This window comes from Thunnus thynnus, chromosome 17 (assembly GCF_963924715.1).
Source record: "Thunnus thynnus chromosome 17, fThuThy2.1, whole genome shotgun sequence".
NCBI lineage: Eukaryota > Metazoa > Chordata > Actinopteri > Scombriformes > Scombridae > Thunnus > Thunnus thynnus.
In genome coordinates, this window is record NC_089533.1 from 10,888,250 (window position 1) to 10,902,223 (window position 13,974).

At 43.1% G+C, this 13,974-nt stretch overlaps 1 protein-coding gene across 2 annotated transcripts in view; it reads right to left on the reverse strand.

Moving 5' to 3' along the window:
• Positions 1-13,974, reverse strand: part of pde4a (phosphodiesterase 4A, cAMP-specific) — a 44,698-nt gene that overhangs the window by 16,046 nt on the left and 14,678 nt on the right. Inside the window, exons 1-4 of one of the 2 annotated variants that reach the window (XM_067570971.1) lie at positions 2,728-4,393; positions 663-848; positions 281-317; positions 35-105 (exon numbers count right to left, since the gene is read on the reverse strand). In XM_067570971.1, the coding sequence (XP_067427072.1) occupies positions 35-105; positions 281-317; positions 663-848; positions 2,728-2,921 (488 nt within the window). In that variant the 5' untranslated portion in view covers positions 2,922-4,393. Of the gene's footprint in view, positions 1-34; positions 106-280; positions 318-662; positions 849-2,727; positions 4,394-13,974 lie in introns of those variants that run through there. The other variant, XM_067570970.1, reaches the window with a different exon arrangement.

The following is a 13,974-nucleotide window of genomic DNA, read 5'->3' on the forward strand; positions in this document are numbered from 1 at the left end:
GAGGGGAGGGGTGTCATGACAGCATGATACTGACTTGTTAGTGGGTGTTGTGACATTGGCGAGGATGGTGAAGTTGCTTCTTACAGTTCGTAGGCTGGCCAACACCTGGGGGATAGATGGACAGCGTAGGAGGAGGGAGGAAGGGAGGGAAGGAAGAGGGAAGGAGGGAGGGAGGGAGGGAGGGAGCAGGGGGGGACAAGTTCACTGCACTAATTAGCCACGTTTTCTAGTCATTTACAGCAATTAAACAATTCAGACGAGGTGCACAAGGAAAACATACCTGAGCGAAAGGGGTGACGATCATGTCTTCAGCATGCCTGCAGGACAAAAAATGAAAACAAGTGGAGAGTGTGATGAATGTGAGTGTTTCAGGCAGTTGAGGTTCTTGGTATCACTGTTTATATGAGAGGCTGTATCTGTGAGCTGCATGTTTACAAAACCCTATGTGGATCTAAACAGAGGAAATAGTGAAATACACTAATGCAGGGTTTTGGGAGGTTGATAACTGAAAGACAAGCCAGGAAATAGAGCACAACAGTTAATGTTAAGAGGATCCATCATGATTTAATTAGCATAATGCTTGCATAATTATAATCATAACCATTGCTGTGTTGATTGGGATAATGTGCAGTTACTGTGGAGGATGATGTCTTCGTGCTCACCCCTCACTGTTGATGGAGGAGTTGCGTGACATGGTTTTGGGGGACGTGTCATAGTCGGAATCTGAGCGGTACAGGAAGGACTCCCTGCGCTGGCTCTGGGGGAAAGAAGGGTGGAGCACCAACCCAGGACTCGCCTGCGAATCCATGGGACTGCGGCCTGGCGAAGGACCATTCTCCGAATCGAAGCTGAAGGGTTGAAGAGAGGACAGGGAGGAAGTTGAGTTTACACATGTTACATTGACTTTAGGCGTGTGCGTAGCTTCTGCTCTTATCTGGCAGAGACACCAAAAAGTGTCAAGACACATCTAACCACCCCAAACGTGTGCGATGCAGTCCGTCCTCCCTTAGTGTATCTAGTTTCTTACAGAGGAAGTTGAAGAAAGAGTGATGTGACAGAGGCTACAGCATGTGACTCTGCAGTGCGTTGGATTGGCAGACTGCCAATAGGCTGCCCTGAGAATGACACTTTACTGACAAGTCATATTTTAGAGTAAGCTTTGTTTAACCTTAACCCTACGACTGGGGATCCGCAGACCTCAGAGGTATACTTTTTGTCATATCTCACAGGTGCTGCATTCTATCATTCCAAATGATATAAATAAATATGTTAAATATGATGTTAAATATGTTGGTAGGATGAAGGTTAAGAGAGCAGGATCTGAACATGTGAGTGATTGAGACTTGATTGATTTGGATTTAGATCTCTTTTAGACCTAAAGGTTAAAACTAATTTTTAACTGATTAAGACAACCAAGACTGCACATTAAGAGTATTTCCACCTATCATCAGCAAGATGAAAAGAAAAAGAGACAAAGTCGATACTAGATATATAATATCCCAACCACAAATATTGTGGCAGTGATGAGGATACATTGTTATTGACTTGAATTTTGGACATTTACAGTCCTGTAAATCAATGTCTGTCTTTTCCTTTCAGTTTGGGAGTCAGAGCATCTCTCCGCACAGCATCAGGCAGGCACGTCGCTGATGTACACTGAACCCAAAACATGAGGTTGAAACTAATCTGCCAGGTCCATTCAAAGGCGAGCTTAGCCAAAGGGGACACAGCAACACGCTTCTCAGGTTGCACTCGTCTATTTTTCACCGACACCCGCAGTCATGGGGCAGCTATGCAGCACTCGACAAAGCTACTCCGAACAACTTTGTCTGTTCTGATGAGAGATGATTCGTAGCGTCTTGCAGCTAAGAAATGAAGTCAGTATTGATTGAACAGAGGTTTAGAGGTCAGCATTATATAATAAGAAAATTATAGGCAATTTTGTTGTAACAGTACATACCTATTGATCTGACAATACTTATGAAAAGTATACTGCTTGAATGGTTAACAGGTTTGTTAGACACTAAAACAACTACAAGACTTCCATATATAAAAATATTAATCTATAATTGTCACTTTTAGGCTGCAGTCAAATGTTGGGATTGCAAGGACAGATAAGGAAACAGATTGCAGTTTAGATGCTGTGTCTATTTTTAATTTAGGATAACCTTTATCTCCACAACACTTCCCCTTAACTTCTCAAACTTTTCTAGTCAACACAGTTGTGAAGTGTGATATTTTTAGAATTTCCAAATTGGCCAATTAGGAGCCACTCCTTTCCCCACAAGGCTTTGTGAATATGGCTACAGATCTAATTATCGTTAAACAACTTCCCCCCAGTAATGAAAAACACATCAGAAACGTCTGCCAGGGGGACCTTCTGCAAGCTGCATGTGCTAGTCCCTGTTTTTTGTTTTTTTCTGCAAACTTTGAGAGTAATTATGAGACTTCAGCAGTCTGAATTCAGCGCTTCCCAAAATCTAATCGATCTGACGAGGGTTGTTAGAGTGTGTGCATGGAATAATTTACCACAAAATCTTTTTTTTGTGAATCACATTACAGTCACATTGCACAAATGTTTTTAATACTCACACCTCACACACTTCCCCTGAGCTGACAATTTGAACAATCCCAAATCACTACAGCTTCTTGTTTATTGGAACAAAGACAGGTTAGTGAGGAGTGTGGGCCAAATTAAAGATCACTGGCTTATATGCAGAACTGTACCTGCACATGCTATGAGATGGGCGTCTGTGCTCCTGAATACTGCGGTTCAGTTTCATACGCCGAAACAGAGCAGAGCCCCCGTGTCCGCGAGACTGATCGCTCGGTGACACAGGTGAGGTGAGAGAGGGTGCAGGAGGTGGACCCTCAGGACTCTCCCACAACCTCAGCTGTCGTGTCAGCTTCTTCTGACTCATCGCTGCTGCCAGCTCTGGCCACGGTGTAGCCGACCAGTTAAAGAAAACTCCCCCAGCCTCCACTTAAAACCGGTTGTCTCGCTCTGTGTGGCTGTCTCTTTCCCACGCAGTCCCCCTCATCTACTTTTTAGTGCGTTGACTCACGTCTCAGGCAGACAGAACCACAGCACCTGCCGTATGCAGTGTAAACTGTCCTCAATCCAAAGAAGAGATCTAATAACAAGGCCTAATCCTCCCGTTAGTCCTGCTCTCCCGCGTGCTTCATGCCAGAGGAGCCAAAGTGTAACAACATGCATATCCTGCTCTGTGATCCACAAACTCCAGTCCCCCCCTTTTCACATCCTCAGTTTGTTCCCAGGATTTACGCAGGTTTCCTTAATCCTTGCCCGTGCAGGTTTGTTTGAGGTTTGTCTTTTCTGCAACCTCTTCCTGTCTGAGCAAGCCCCACAGAGAAGAGCTCTTCTGATATTTCACCACCTCAGCTCTGCTTGACTCCCACTGCTGCTGCCGGGACCGGCTGGCCCAAACCGGACCTTTGTTTCCTTCTGGTATTCACGTTGCTATGGCTGCCATCTCACTTTCGCTACCCTCAGGGTACCCAAGCTGCTGGAACAACCGAGGGACCCGTGATAATATCGCTCAATTTACTAATTATCCAGCCGTTCACCCTTCATATTGTTGTATCTGTGACTTTTTTATCTCCTGCCCCCACCTCCCTACTGCAAGCATGTGCTCTCACTGTCCTTTCTCACTGCTCACAGTTCCTCTGCAGCAACAGGAAGGCTGATAAGTAAGAGTAACAGACCACAGGCACCAGAGTAGAGCAAGACGTAGAGCGTGTGCTATGGGGATTTGAAGAAGAGATTGAAAACAACCCAGTAAGAGCAGGAGAAAAGGGAGATAAAAAAGTCAGGGGGGAAAGGGGTTGAGTCATATCCCTGTGTAAATGTTTACACGTTCCACTAAAGAGCATGCAAGGTTTGTGCCCAAAACATTTTGTATTTTGACATCAACAGCCTTGCTCACTAACAGCACTTTTCTTGGCCTTTGGATGTGAACAGACACAGAGCTACCTCGATGCTCTCCATGAGCAACAATTAGACCATGAAATAGCTTACAAACAAGGTGCATTAGGTCAACCACAACTAATTCAGTGATGACATCGGAGACAGCAACATTAGACAGCCTCAAGCAGGACTTTTTTTTTTTTTTTTACACTTACATGTTTCCTCAAACAGTACATGGTTGCTTTTTTTTAAATAACGGCACCTTAAAATGCAGAAACATTTTATTACAGTGTTACTAAAAGCTATTTAAAGCACTGCATGTGTCAGGTTTGCTGGCTGTACAGTTCCTTGGATGTTATTTACTGCTTTCATAAAAGGAGGTATTGATTAATAGCATTGTAACTACCTCAGTAGCCACAGGATTACTTAAATGGAATTTAGAAACAACACTGTGGCAAGTGTGGCAATTTCCTTGGAAGAGAGAACGAAAGAAGTTGTGAGCAACTTATCAGTACAATGTAATCATTTCTCAGTAGCAATTGCACAGTTCATTGTATTTTATTACTATGGCACTGTCTAATACTCCAGTATCATATTTTCACTTACTGTAGTTACATAAATTATAACCAAAAACTGTATAATTACAAAAAGTCAGTTTCTGTCAGTCTCTTTGTCTCTTCGTGGGTGGGTTTTTAAGAGAAATGACTGACTGGTGCCTTTCTTGTAATTTTAATGTCTAGTGCAGATTGATAGACTTCTGAAGTTAAAAGATTAAAAAAACATATCTTACATCATCACAGGCTCTTGATTGTTGATTAAATCTAATTCTTAAGTTCTGCGCGTCTGAGTGGAAAACTCACTCCAAAACACTTTTTGTTTTTGCTAGCAGAGCTAACCTTTTTTCAGTGTTTGGAATACAGATTAGACATTTTAAATGCATGTGTGTGTGTGTGTGTGTTTGTGTGTGCATAAGTGATGGATCGTGTGTTCCTGCACGTCTGCGTGATGACCTGCATTCGTGTGTTTATTTGCAACCGTTGTGAGGAGGCACAGAGATGAAAGGTACTCAAACTTTGTGTGTCACAATTTGAAAATACACCGTGCACATACCAAATGAGAGCACAAATGAGACGACTAGCTGAATTTCTGTTTTTTTTTTTTTCCCCTCAGCCTTTTTCTATAGGAGCAGCTAGCAAAACAAAACCTGCTGCATGAATTCAGTGTTCCACCTTTCAGCAAGCAGCTTAAAGCCTTAGCACAGCGAAGAACACAGCGAAGATAAGATGCCTTGTCAAGTTATTTCCTCCTCTACTCTCCTGTTCCCTTCCACATTACATGTCTTCTAAGTCTCTCTTTTCCTTTCCCTCTCTCGCTGGTGGAGAATAACTACCGTTTGTTTATGACGCACTGGGGACGAATGGCGGAGCTCGTCTTGGAAAGTCGCTTGAAAAGGCCTCGTGTACAGGCTGTTTGAACAGCATCTTTCAAAGACAGACTTTGGAAAAATGTCAAGAATTCTAATTCACATGACAGTTACTATTGTAATCTCTGGAGAGCTGATGAAGAGACAATTATTCTATCTCCCATTAAATACCAAGTCCCTGCTCAATAATGGCTGGTGAAACCTCTTAAAGTGACTCATGCACACACGTGGATGCATACACACACACAAAGAGGCAGAAACACACCCCCATGTTGCACTTAAGCGCACACACACAGATGAGCATTAAAGCTGAAGCTCTTTTTGTTTTTCACTAATACACTATAAAAAGGCAAACTAGATGCATGTACACACACACATACCCTATGCAGTGTTATTATAACCCAGGCTGTGGGCAGTTCTCTTGGTTTCATTATGTGAAAGCAGGGTCCCTGGAGTGTATCGCTGCGGACAATGACATGATGATCAGAGGTTTCAGAGGGAAGGGGATTTGTGCCAACCGAGTGACTCCTTCTTACAGAAGATAACAAACAGCCTCTGTCAGGATGGAGAGGAGCACATTAAAGCTGCTGTCTCTCATGTAGCCCTGCTACCTGAACTGCCTCACTCTGCTAACTCACTGGGGCTCAATGACGCACGCCAGAGACAAACCTATGGTAATGGATATGTTAACAATGTCACTGATTCATTTTGCATGACTGAGAGATGTGATCACTGACTTGGAAAATGTAAAGCTCATTTATGGCATGTGCAGAAGCTGTGTAACATAAAGCTGAATGGTATTTTAGTTGAGAAGTCTTACACAGGTATTAGGGTAGTACGAGTTTGGTTATTAAATTAGAAATATGCATCCTCTTACGGAGAGTCCTTGTGTGCAGAGTAAGCCGGGAAAATTGGACTGTTCTGCAGCAGCATTTCATTTTCTCTCCTCTCTGCGCACATTTATGCAACAAAAGGGGGAGCTTGATTTCGTATCATTAATATGGCAGGCTTCAAAGGGGCTTTGGATCCCAGAGTCAATGCAGCGATTAGCTTAATTAAACCTATAAGTCTACATGAGAGTGTAAAGGAGATTTACATACATCCCTTCCATTGACCCTCTCTTGCCATCGATTATTCATTAACAGTCATCATGGTGAAGCTGTGGCCGGGGCTCGCTGCTGCCACATCAGCTTTTTTCCCAACAGTCCAGTTGGTGTCAGCTCTCTTTTTTTACCTCCATCACACTGTACGCTGCCATTAATCAGAGCTCTCTGAGGGGATGAGCCAACCCTCATTCATTTAAGCTACTTTTTAAAAAAAACACTCTCAGTCAATATCTCCCCCTATCCCTCCCAACCCACCCCCTTTTCTTCATTCTCCTCAGTTCACTAAGTTAATGATTAACCTGCCTGAGTCCATCACCCTCTCTCTCTCCCCACAATAAACACACACACACGCGCGCACACACAGTCCGTACTCTCAGCCTCAGTGGAGAATGACAGTTATTTCCTGCCCCCGCTTCCTCCTCTGCCAAGCAAGCACAGATGCTTATTTCCACGTGCAATTTCAAACTCTCCCCCCCCTCAATCCCTCCCTACCCACCCACCCATGAGCTGTGCCTCACCCAGGCATTTAGCACCTGGCTGATTGCTACCAGTGTGGGGGTGACAGTGAAGGGAGTAGAGGGAGTAAGAAGCGGGGACTTGCAAATTGGGAAAGGGTGCTACTTTTACAGGCTGACCATATAATCACAGCTGTACTCTACTGCTGCGGTTGAATCATCCGCAGATCTATCGAGCACATAAGGGTTTTTATTATGTGTCTCTCTCGGGCTGGGGCATGCTTTTAGGGCAACATGCCTGTAACTGACACATCTCAAATGACACGTCCAGAGCAGGCTTGCATCTGCACTTGCTTCAGCTTGCCCTTTGTGCCTCTTAGGCAATCACAAGAGAAAATGAAAGACAGAAGCACGCTCAAGCCCACTTCCATTTTATTGTTGGCATTTACAGTACGATGCACAAAAAGCAGAAGCTATGAAGGGAAAGTCCTGGCGCCACGCTACATAGGCGAAGAGAGGGCATCTGGCCCCTGGACCTTCAGCGAACCAGGATGAGAATAATGCAACGGCATACATAAAGCAGAAGAAAACACAGGAAGGGGACACGAGAGCAAGGTTGTGAGAAGACATATGACACCAACAAGTTGGACAGTAGCCACACTAAAAAATCTCATTTTCTCCCACTGATCAAATTATAAATTCTTGTGAACTGCTGGACGCTCATTAAACTCTTTTATTATTATGTTAGTTAGGAAACATCATTATTTTATTAGTATACATTGTATTTAGGTTAAAGCTCTCCAGAAAACCCTTCCTTTATCCAGTTTGAATACAGTTGCATGATGGAGGCTTGTTATGTGTCTCCTCCTGCATCTATCTCAGATGAGTCACAGATATTTTCTCAGATAAAAATCAAAACAATGCTAACCCCGATGAAAATTCAAATCCACTTCAGCCCCTACCCCCACACTCTCAGTTTATAAGTCGTCACAGCTGCAGTGATATCCGCAGTTCTGCACTGATGCTGGTCTCAATGTGGCTGTCCACATTGTAAGAAAAACTGCATTCATTACTGCGCATGGAGTATTACACCCTAAAGTCCACCCTTACTGGAAAGATTGATACAACTGCAAAGCAAATCTGACTAGAAATTCAATATGACTGAACAGTTTTTTGCTGCACCTAATAGCTTCAGTTTATCTTTAGTTCATGGGTCTTACATTAAAACAACCAATCAACAAAAGAACAAACTGTTCTGTACTTGTTCGGTTCAGTGTAGTGGCAGCCTTATTAATGATATTTTTTTGTATTGAAAGTATTGATTGTTTTTACAGTGTGGTGGCCCTGACCTGCCCCATCCGCTGCCCCTCCCCTGTTTGCCCCCTAACTGTCCGCTCCAGGCGTAGCCCCTCCCACCCATCCAGCTTTCAACTGCGCTGTGGTCTGATCACAGAGCCGGGGATTACAGCAGATTATCCTGCTCGCAGGATCACCGACCAAACTCCGGGCGGCCGAACACAGAGAGCCGGCCGCAGCCTCTGAAAGTGCAGAACACATGCCTTTCAGGAAGAACCTGGGGGGATTGGCCGCAATCACACACCTGGCAAAGGCCACAGGAAAGGGATTTATTTTATGGGCTACACTAGACAGGATAATCAGCCTTTATTCCGCACAGCAACAGGCCCTCTACACTGTGAAAGCACAGCCACTGCCAGCCCTTTTAATCTATTAATGCACTATACTAAATAAATTCCACCCGGATGGAGTGGTTCACATTAGACACACGGAGCTCTTAGCACAGTGTTTTTCTTTCACCTGAGGAATTTGGGCTGTGTAGCTCTGTGTGGCTTGTCTTACACTCTGTATTCTTCAAGAGCCACCAGAGGCGTCAGTCACTTTACATCACCATCAGCAGACCTCTGAACTCCCTAAAACTCACAGGAGTCTTTCCTCAAGAGGAGACCGACTCATTCTGCCACTACTGTGTCTGCTTCACGGGTTGCAGCTTTGTGTTATAGCCTATCTGCACAGCACGCAGTCAATGTATGTTACATGGTAAATGCACCAGTACAGTGGAGTCAGAATGTTTCAGGACATTCACATATTTTTGTTGTGAGTTTTGCTGTACTCTAGTGCAGTGGATTTCTTTCAAAACAATAACTGCAGAGTTAGGATCCTGCCTCTCAGCATTAACATTGGAGATTCACTGTGTCGGAACTGTCACCTTTTTATATCATTCATAGTCTCCAAATTTTAGGGGACAGAAAGTATGTCAACAAGTTAGAATAAATGGTCATCAAATTTAATACTTGCAAATCCTTTACAGACTTTTTGTATCTTCCCTGGTGATGCTCTGCCAGGCCTGTATTGGCAGCATCTTCATGTCTTGCTTGTTTTGAGGCCTTTTTGCCTTCAGTCTGGTCTTCAGGAAGTTAAACACATGCTTAGTTAGACTAAGGTCACATGACTGACTTAGGCAATATTTCACTGTAAAGTCATAAAAAAAAAACTCTGGTTGTCTTGTACGTATGTTAAGGATCCATGTCTTGCTGTCATGTATTAAAATTGGGGGACTTTGTATGTTCATACTGGATGTTCACATCTAGTATGGATGTGAACACTCTCCATAAAAGCTGAAAGTCAGCACTTAGTCAGATTAATCGTAAATACAATACTTTCTGACTGCACCGTATCTCTGCATACTATTATCTTGTCTGCTGCACTTTTGCAGCATTAGAAAAAGAGGGGCACAAGGTCAGGACTGCTTGACAGAATGGTTGTATTGTTTTCTGTTTCTTTCTCTTTGTGTCTTTTATCCGCCAGTTCCTCTGCCAATCAGAGGCCCAAACCCTTGCATTAAAATGCATTTTGGGTGATCGGATTGCAATCAGATAGTGCTTGACCACATGAAAGTACAGGTGTAAACACACCCAAGACACACTGAGGACGGATTGTGATCTGACCGGTGAAACCACCTCCGGAAGTGGTCGTGGACGCATCGTGACCACATTGAACACAAGTGTAAATGCAATTGAGTTGTCAATCCACATATAATAACTACATCGGCAGAAATATATAATCAACACGCAACTGTTCCAAACCAGCGAGGTAGCAGCCATTAGCCAATTAGCGAGCTAAACTACTAGCCAGAAAGCAGCAAGAGAGATATGGATATTCAGGACACTTGTGGATAGAGTCAAGACAAGAAGTCTTCTTCTCCTGCTTTGAAAAGCAAGCAAAAGTCCATAGAATAGTGCAGCTTCATGGATGACTGGCTACCATCTTTTTTTGATGTTTCTTTTTTTGGACCTGCGCAAACGAGAGGAGGATGTGACGTTCGGTTGTTTGAGCTGGACCAAGCGATCGGATCTCAGTGGGATCTTAATGTGGGCACTGGAGACACATATTAATAGCAGGTGTAAATGTAATCTGGTTAAATCATATCTAGATGCAATCTGGATACGAGATGAATTTTGATGCAAGGTGTAAAGGGACTCAGAGTGTCTCTTTCAGTCTCTCTCCTCTCTAACTCTGACAATGTGCAAAATGAGGAATTATGACTTTGGGCACACCCAGCACTGGCACAAACTCTCTCCGGCCTCTTCCTCCTCCCTTCACTTTTCCTTCCCTTTCTTCTCATCCATCTTGCTCCATACCCTTTTATATGTAAATCCCCCCTGCAACCCCAGAGGCCGTTTAGTGTGAAAAGTAAGTATTTAAGAATCGTGACTCCCAACATCCAGCTCTTCCTATAACCAGTGTTCCGATTCCCATATCATGAGGGAAACCAGAGGAACTGTTTGTTTAATGAGCATTGTTTCTCTCCAAAAAAGCACCATGTTGGCTTGCGCTATGGGAGTTCCACTGTAATTCTCCTCCTGTCTGCTGTTGTGGAGACTGAGGCTGGGCTAAACAGATGGATCAGCTGACACAGAGAACCATCCTGAGAGATGACAGATGGAGAGACATGTTCAATTGGTGCTCTGTTTAGTTTCCTGCCACTCGCATCCAGATAAATTAGGAGTTGAGAGACAAACTCCTTGACGCGGAGAGTGACTCTGCAGCAGCTTTGCCGCAATAGAATGATATTGATTCGCTTTTGATGTTTAATGGAGTTTCTCAGAGGGGGGATGCAAACAGAGGGGGGCAAAACAGAAAGAGGCAATGACGGTCAACAAGATGAAATCGGTGTCTAGCTAAATTCTGCTTAATGAACTAGATTTTAATTGCACTGACCAGCATTCCTAGAAAGTTGAAGAGTGCTCTTACAAAACCCAATTAGTGCACATTGTGGAACAGAGAGGATGAGAAAAGAAGCTTGAAATGCCATCACACTGGACGGTGGAAAGTAGTGATACTGTAGCACTGGTGACTCTACCGTACCACCAAATCCATAAACCTCCCTCCCCATGCTGTGCCCCCCTCCTACCCCCCCTCCTTCCCCAACAAGCCCACACAAGGAGTGATATTTTTAGCGCATCACCCTATCTCTGAGATGGAGCGCGTAACTCCCTCTCTGCAGGCTGGGGCTGCTGGGCCTCTTTTATTTTAATCCAGACTGGAGAGAGATGAAGAGAGAGAGAGAGAGAGAGAAGAGAGAGGTGTGAGTCATCAAGAGCTACCTTTGTGTCACTGTGGCTCTGTTCCTCCTCACTATCTTTCCCTCCATCTTTTTCTCCATCTGTCTTTTCACTCAGTCTGCCACTATCTTAACAGAAGAGTCTATATCTATCTATCTATCTATCTATCTATCTATCTATCTATCTATCTATCTATCTATCTATCTATCTATCTTGGTTCGTGTCACGGTCTGAAAATCTCCGTATCCTCTCTATAATTTCAAATTCTGTCATATTTAATCCAATCTAAAAGTGAAATGCAGACTAATAAGCAGTCTTGGCATCCAATTTGTCATACATATTCCCCTGCACAAAGATGGTTGGCTGAGTATTACCCTGGAATGATAGATAATTACTGATATAATGTGGTGCAAAAACAAATGCTGGGCAGGGTGCAGCTGAGTGAGAGAGCGTACAAGGTTGATTTGAACACACAGTGAAATGGTCCATTTAGCTTAATGCTCTGAATTGTCTTGTAATGCATTCATGGCGTGGCTGAACAAAAGTGAGCACGCCAATAAATTGCTTCCATCTTGTTTGTTTTGCTGTACCGTCCTTCATTTTAAACCCTTGAGGCTCTGCTACACGGTAATCAACTGATTTTTAAAAAGTAATGCAAGTTTCATTTGGTAAACATCACCTTGCAATAAGAATTTTTTTTAGAATATATAAACTTGTTTTCCTTAAACCATAGGTAGGTAGGGCTAGCTGAAGCAAGCTGTGAAGACAACTCTAAAGTTGATATGCGAACATGTTGGCTGTTAGCATCTAAGTCCAGTATTCCAGCTGTTTTTTTCCCCACTAACCGCTAAGGGAAATATCTATCTCTTTTAGCAGCTAAATGCTTCACTGTGTTCACCAGTTAGTCACTAACTGAGTCTTTATGCCATTTGGTGCTGAGCAGGTAGCATACAGTTGTTTTTTAGAGCTATTTTTCCTGGAAACAGCTGCTATGGAAACAGCTATGGCTGAAAATGATGTAATGAGAGCCTTGAGAGTGAACCAAAACGTTAAAGTAGTGGGCTTGAAAACCAAAACAATGAGCTGAAAGATGCTATTAAGCTCCATAGAGCTGAGGGGAACAGCAGTCAGTGACAAGGTCATTTGATACACTGTTATTAAAAAAATATCGATCGGAGCTGCTTTTAAGTCCCCAGTTTTTATAACACTATGATTCATATTATGAATTCATATCATTAAGGGTTCTAAAAAGACAGATAATATCCCTTTTGCAAAATCGGAGGCCAAGTATTTTACATTTAGGTTCATTTAAGCATCTTTGAGTGCCTTTGAAAGCGATGTATGAATAAAATGTGTTATTATTTCATCCCTGGAGATAAAATCTAGCATAAATAGAACAATTAGCATAACCGTACTCCAATTATAGTACTGTTCTAATAAATGTTAACCAGCAGAATCATATTAGTGAGAGAACAATAAGAAAATCAGTATGATCATCCTAGATAGCAGTTAGATATCATTAGTGAGGAAGAGGCAGGATTATCTGTGTGGGTTCATTTGTCCTGAAACTGCTTCGGGGCCACTGCCTTGCAGCAGGGCAGTGAATGTGACATGCTTGTCTGATGAGTCAATCTGTCTGTCATTTTTATTCTTATGTCATTCACTGCCCTTATATTCTCTTCTCTCTTTTTTTAAGTAGACCACTATAATTTTAGACTTCAAAAATGTCCCTCAATTTAAGTGCACCCTTTATGTTTCCGCTTCTTTTCACATCATGTCATGCCAGCAACTTGAACTTTTCAGCATATGTCTGACTTTATTTTGTCACACTGTCGTGGTCAAGCCTGACCAAAAGTCACATGTTGATGTCCACTCACCTACGCTCTGTTACCTAAATTTGATCACAGGCATCCAGAAAGATTGCTGCATTGACTATGCTAAATTACAGCCAAGAGATATGAAAAGGGACATTTTTCTTTCAGTTGCGCACATTACTGTTTACATCTGTTATAAATGCAAAGACGCTCTGCTCTTTCTGCCTTTTTTCATCCTCTTCTCCAATTTTTCTTTCTCTTTCAATGACCACTGATGAATGTGTGCTTATGATGAGTCTCTGAGGTGCAGTTGATGTTGATAATGTTATATTGCCTGCTGGTGGGAACAGAAGGAAGAGAAGAATAACAGATATATGTTTATCAGCAGAGAACCAAGTGAATCTGGGGAGCCAAGTGCTCCCTAACTGATGGCAAAATGATGGGGGAAGAAGCTGTGATTGGTTAATGAGGCCTGAGCAGTGTGGTAGGAAAGGCAGTCAGAGTCTAGCAGACCGTTCCAAAACGTCAGAGTCAGAGAATATGGGCTGTGAGAATCAGCAGTATGTCCAAACAGAATGGATGTCTCCCACTCTGCATGTCCCCAGACACTTTCCGTCTCACAAAAGCGTTCACACAAACACACACTCACACACAGACGTTCAGCCACA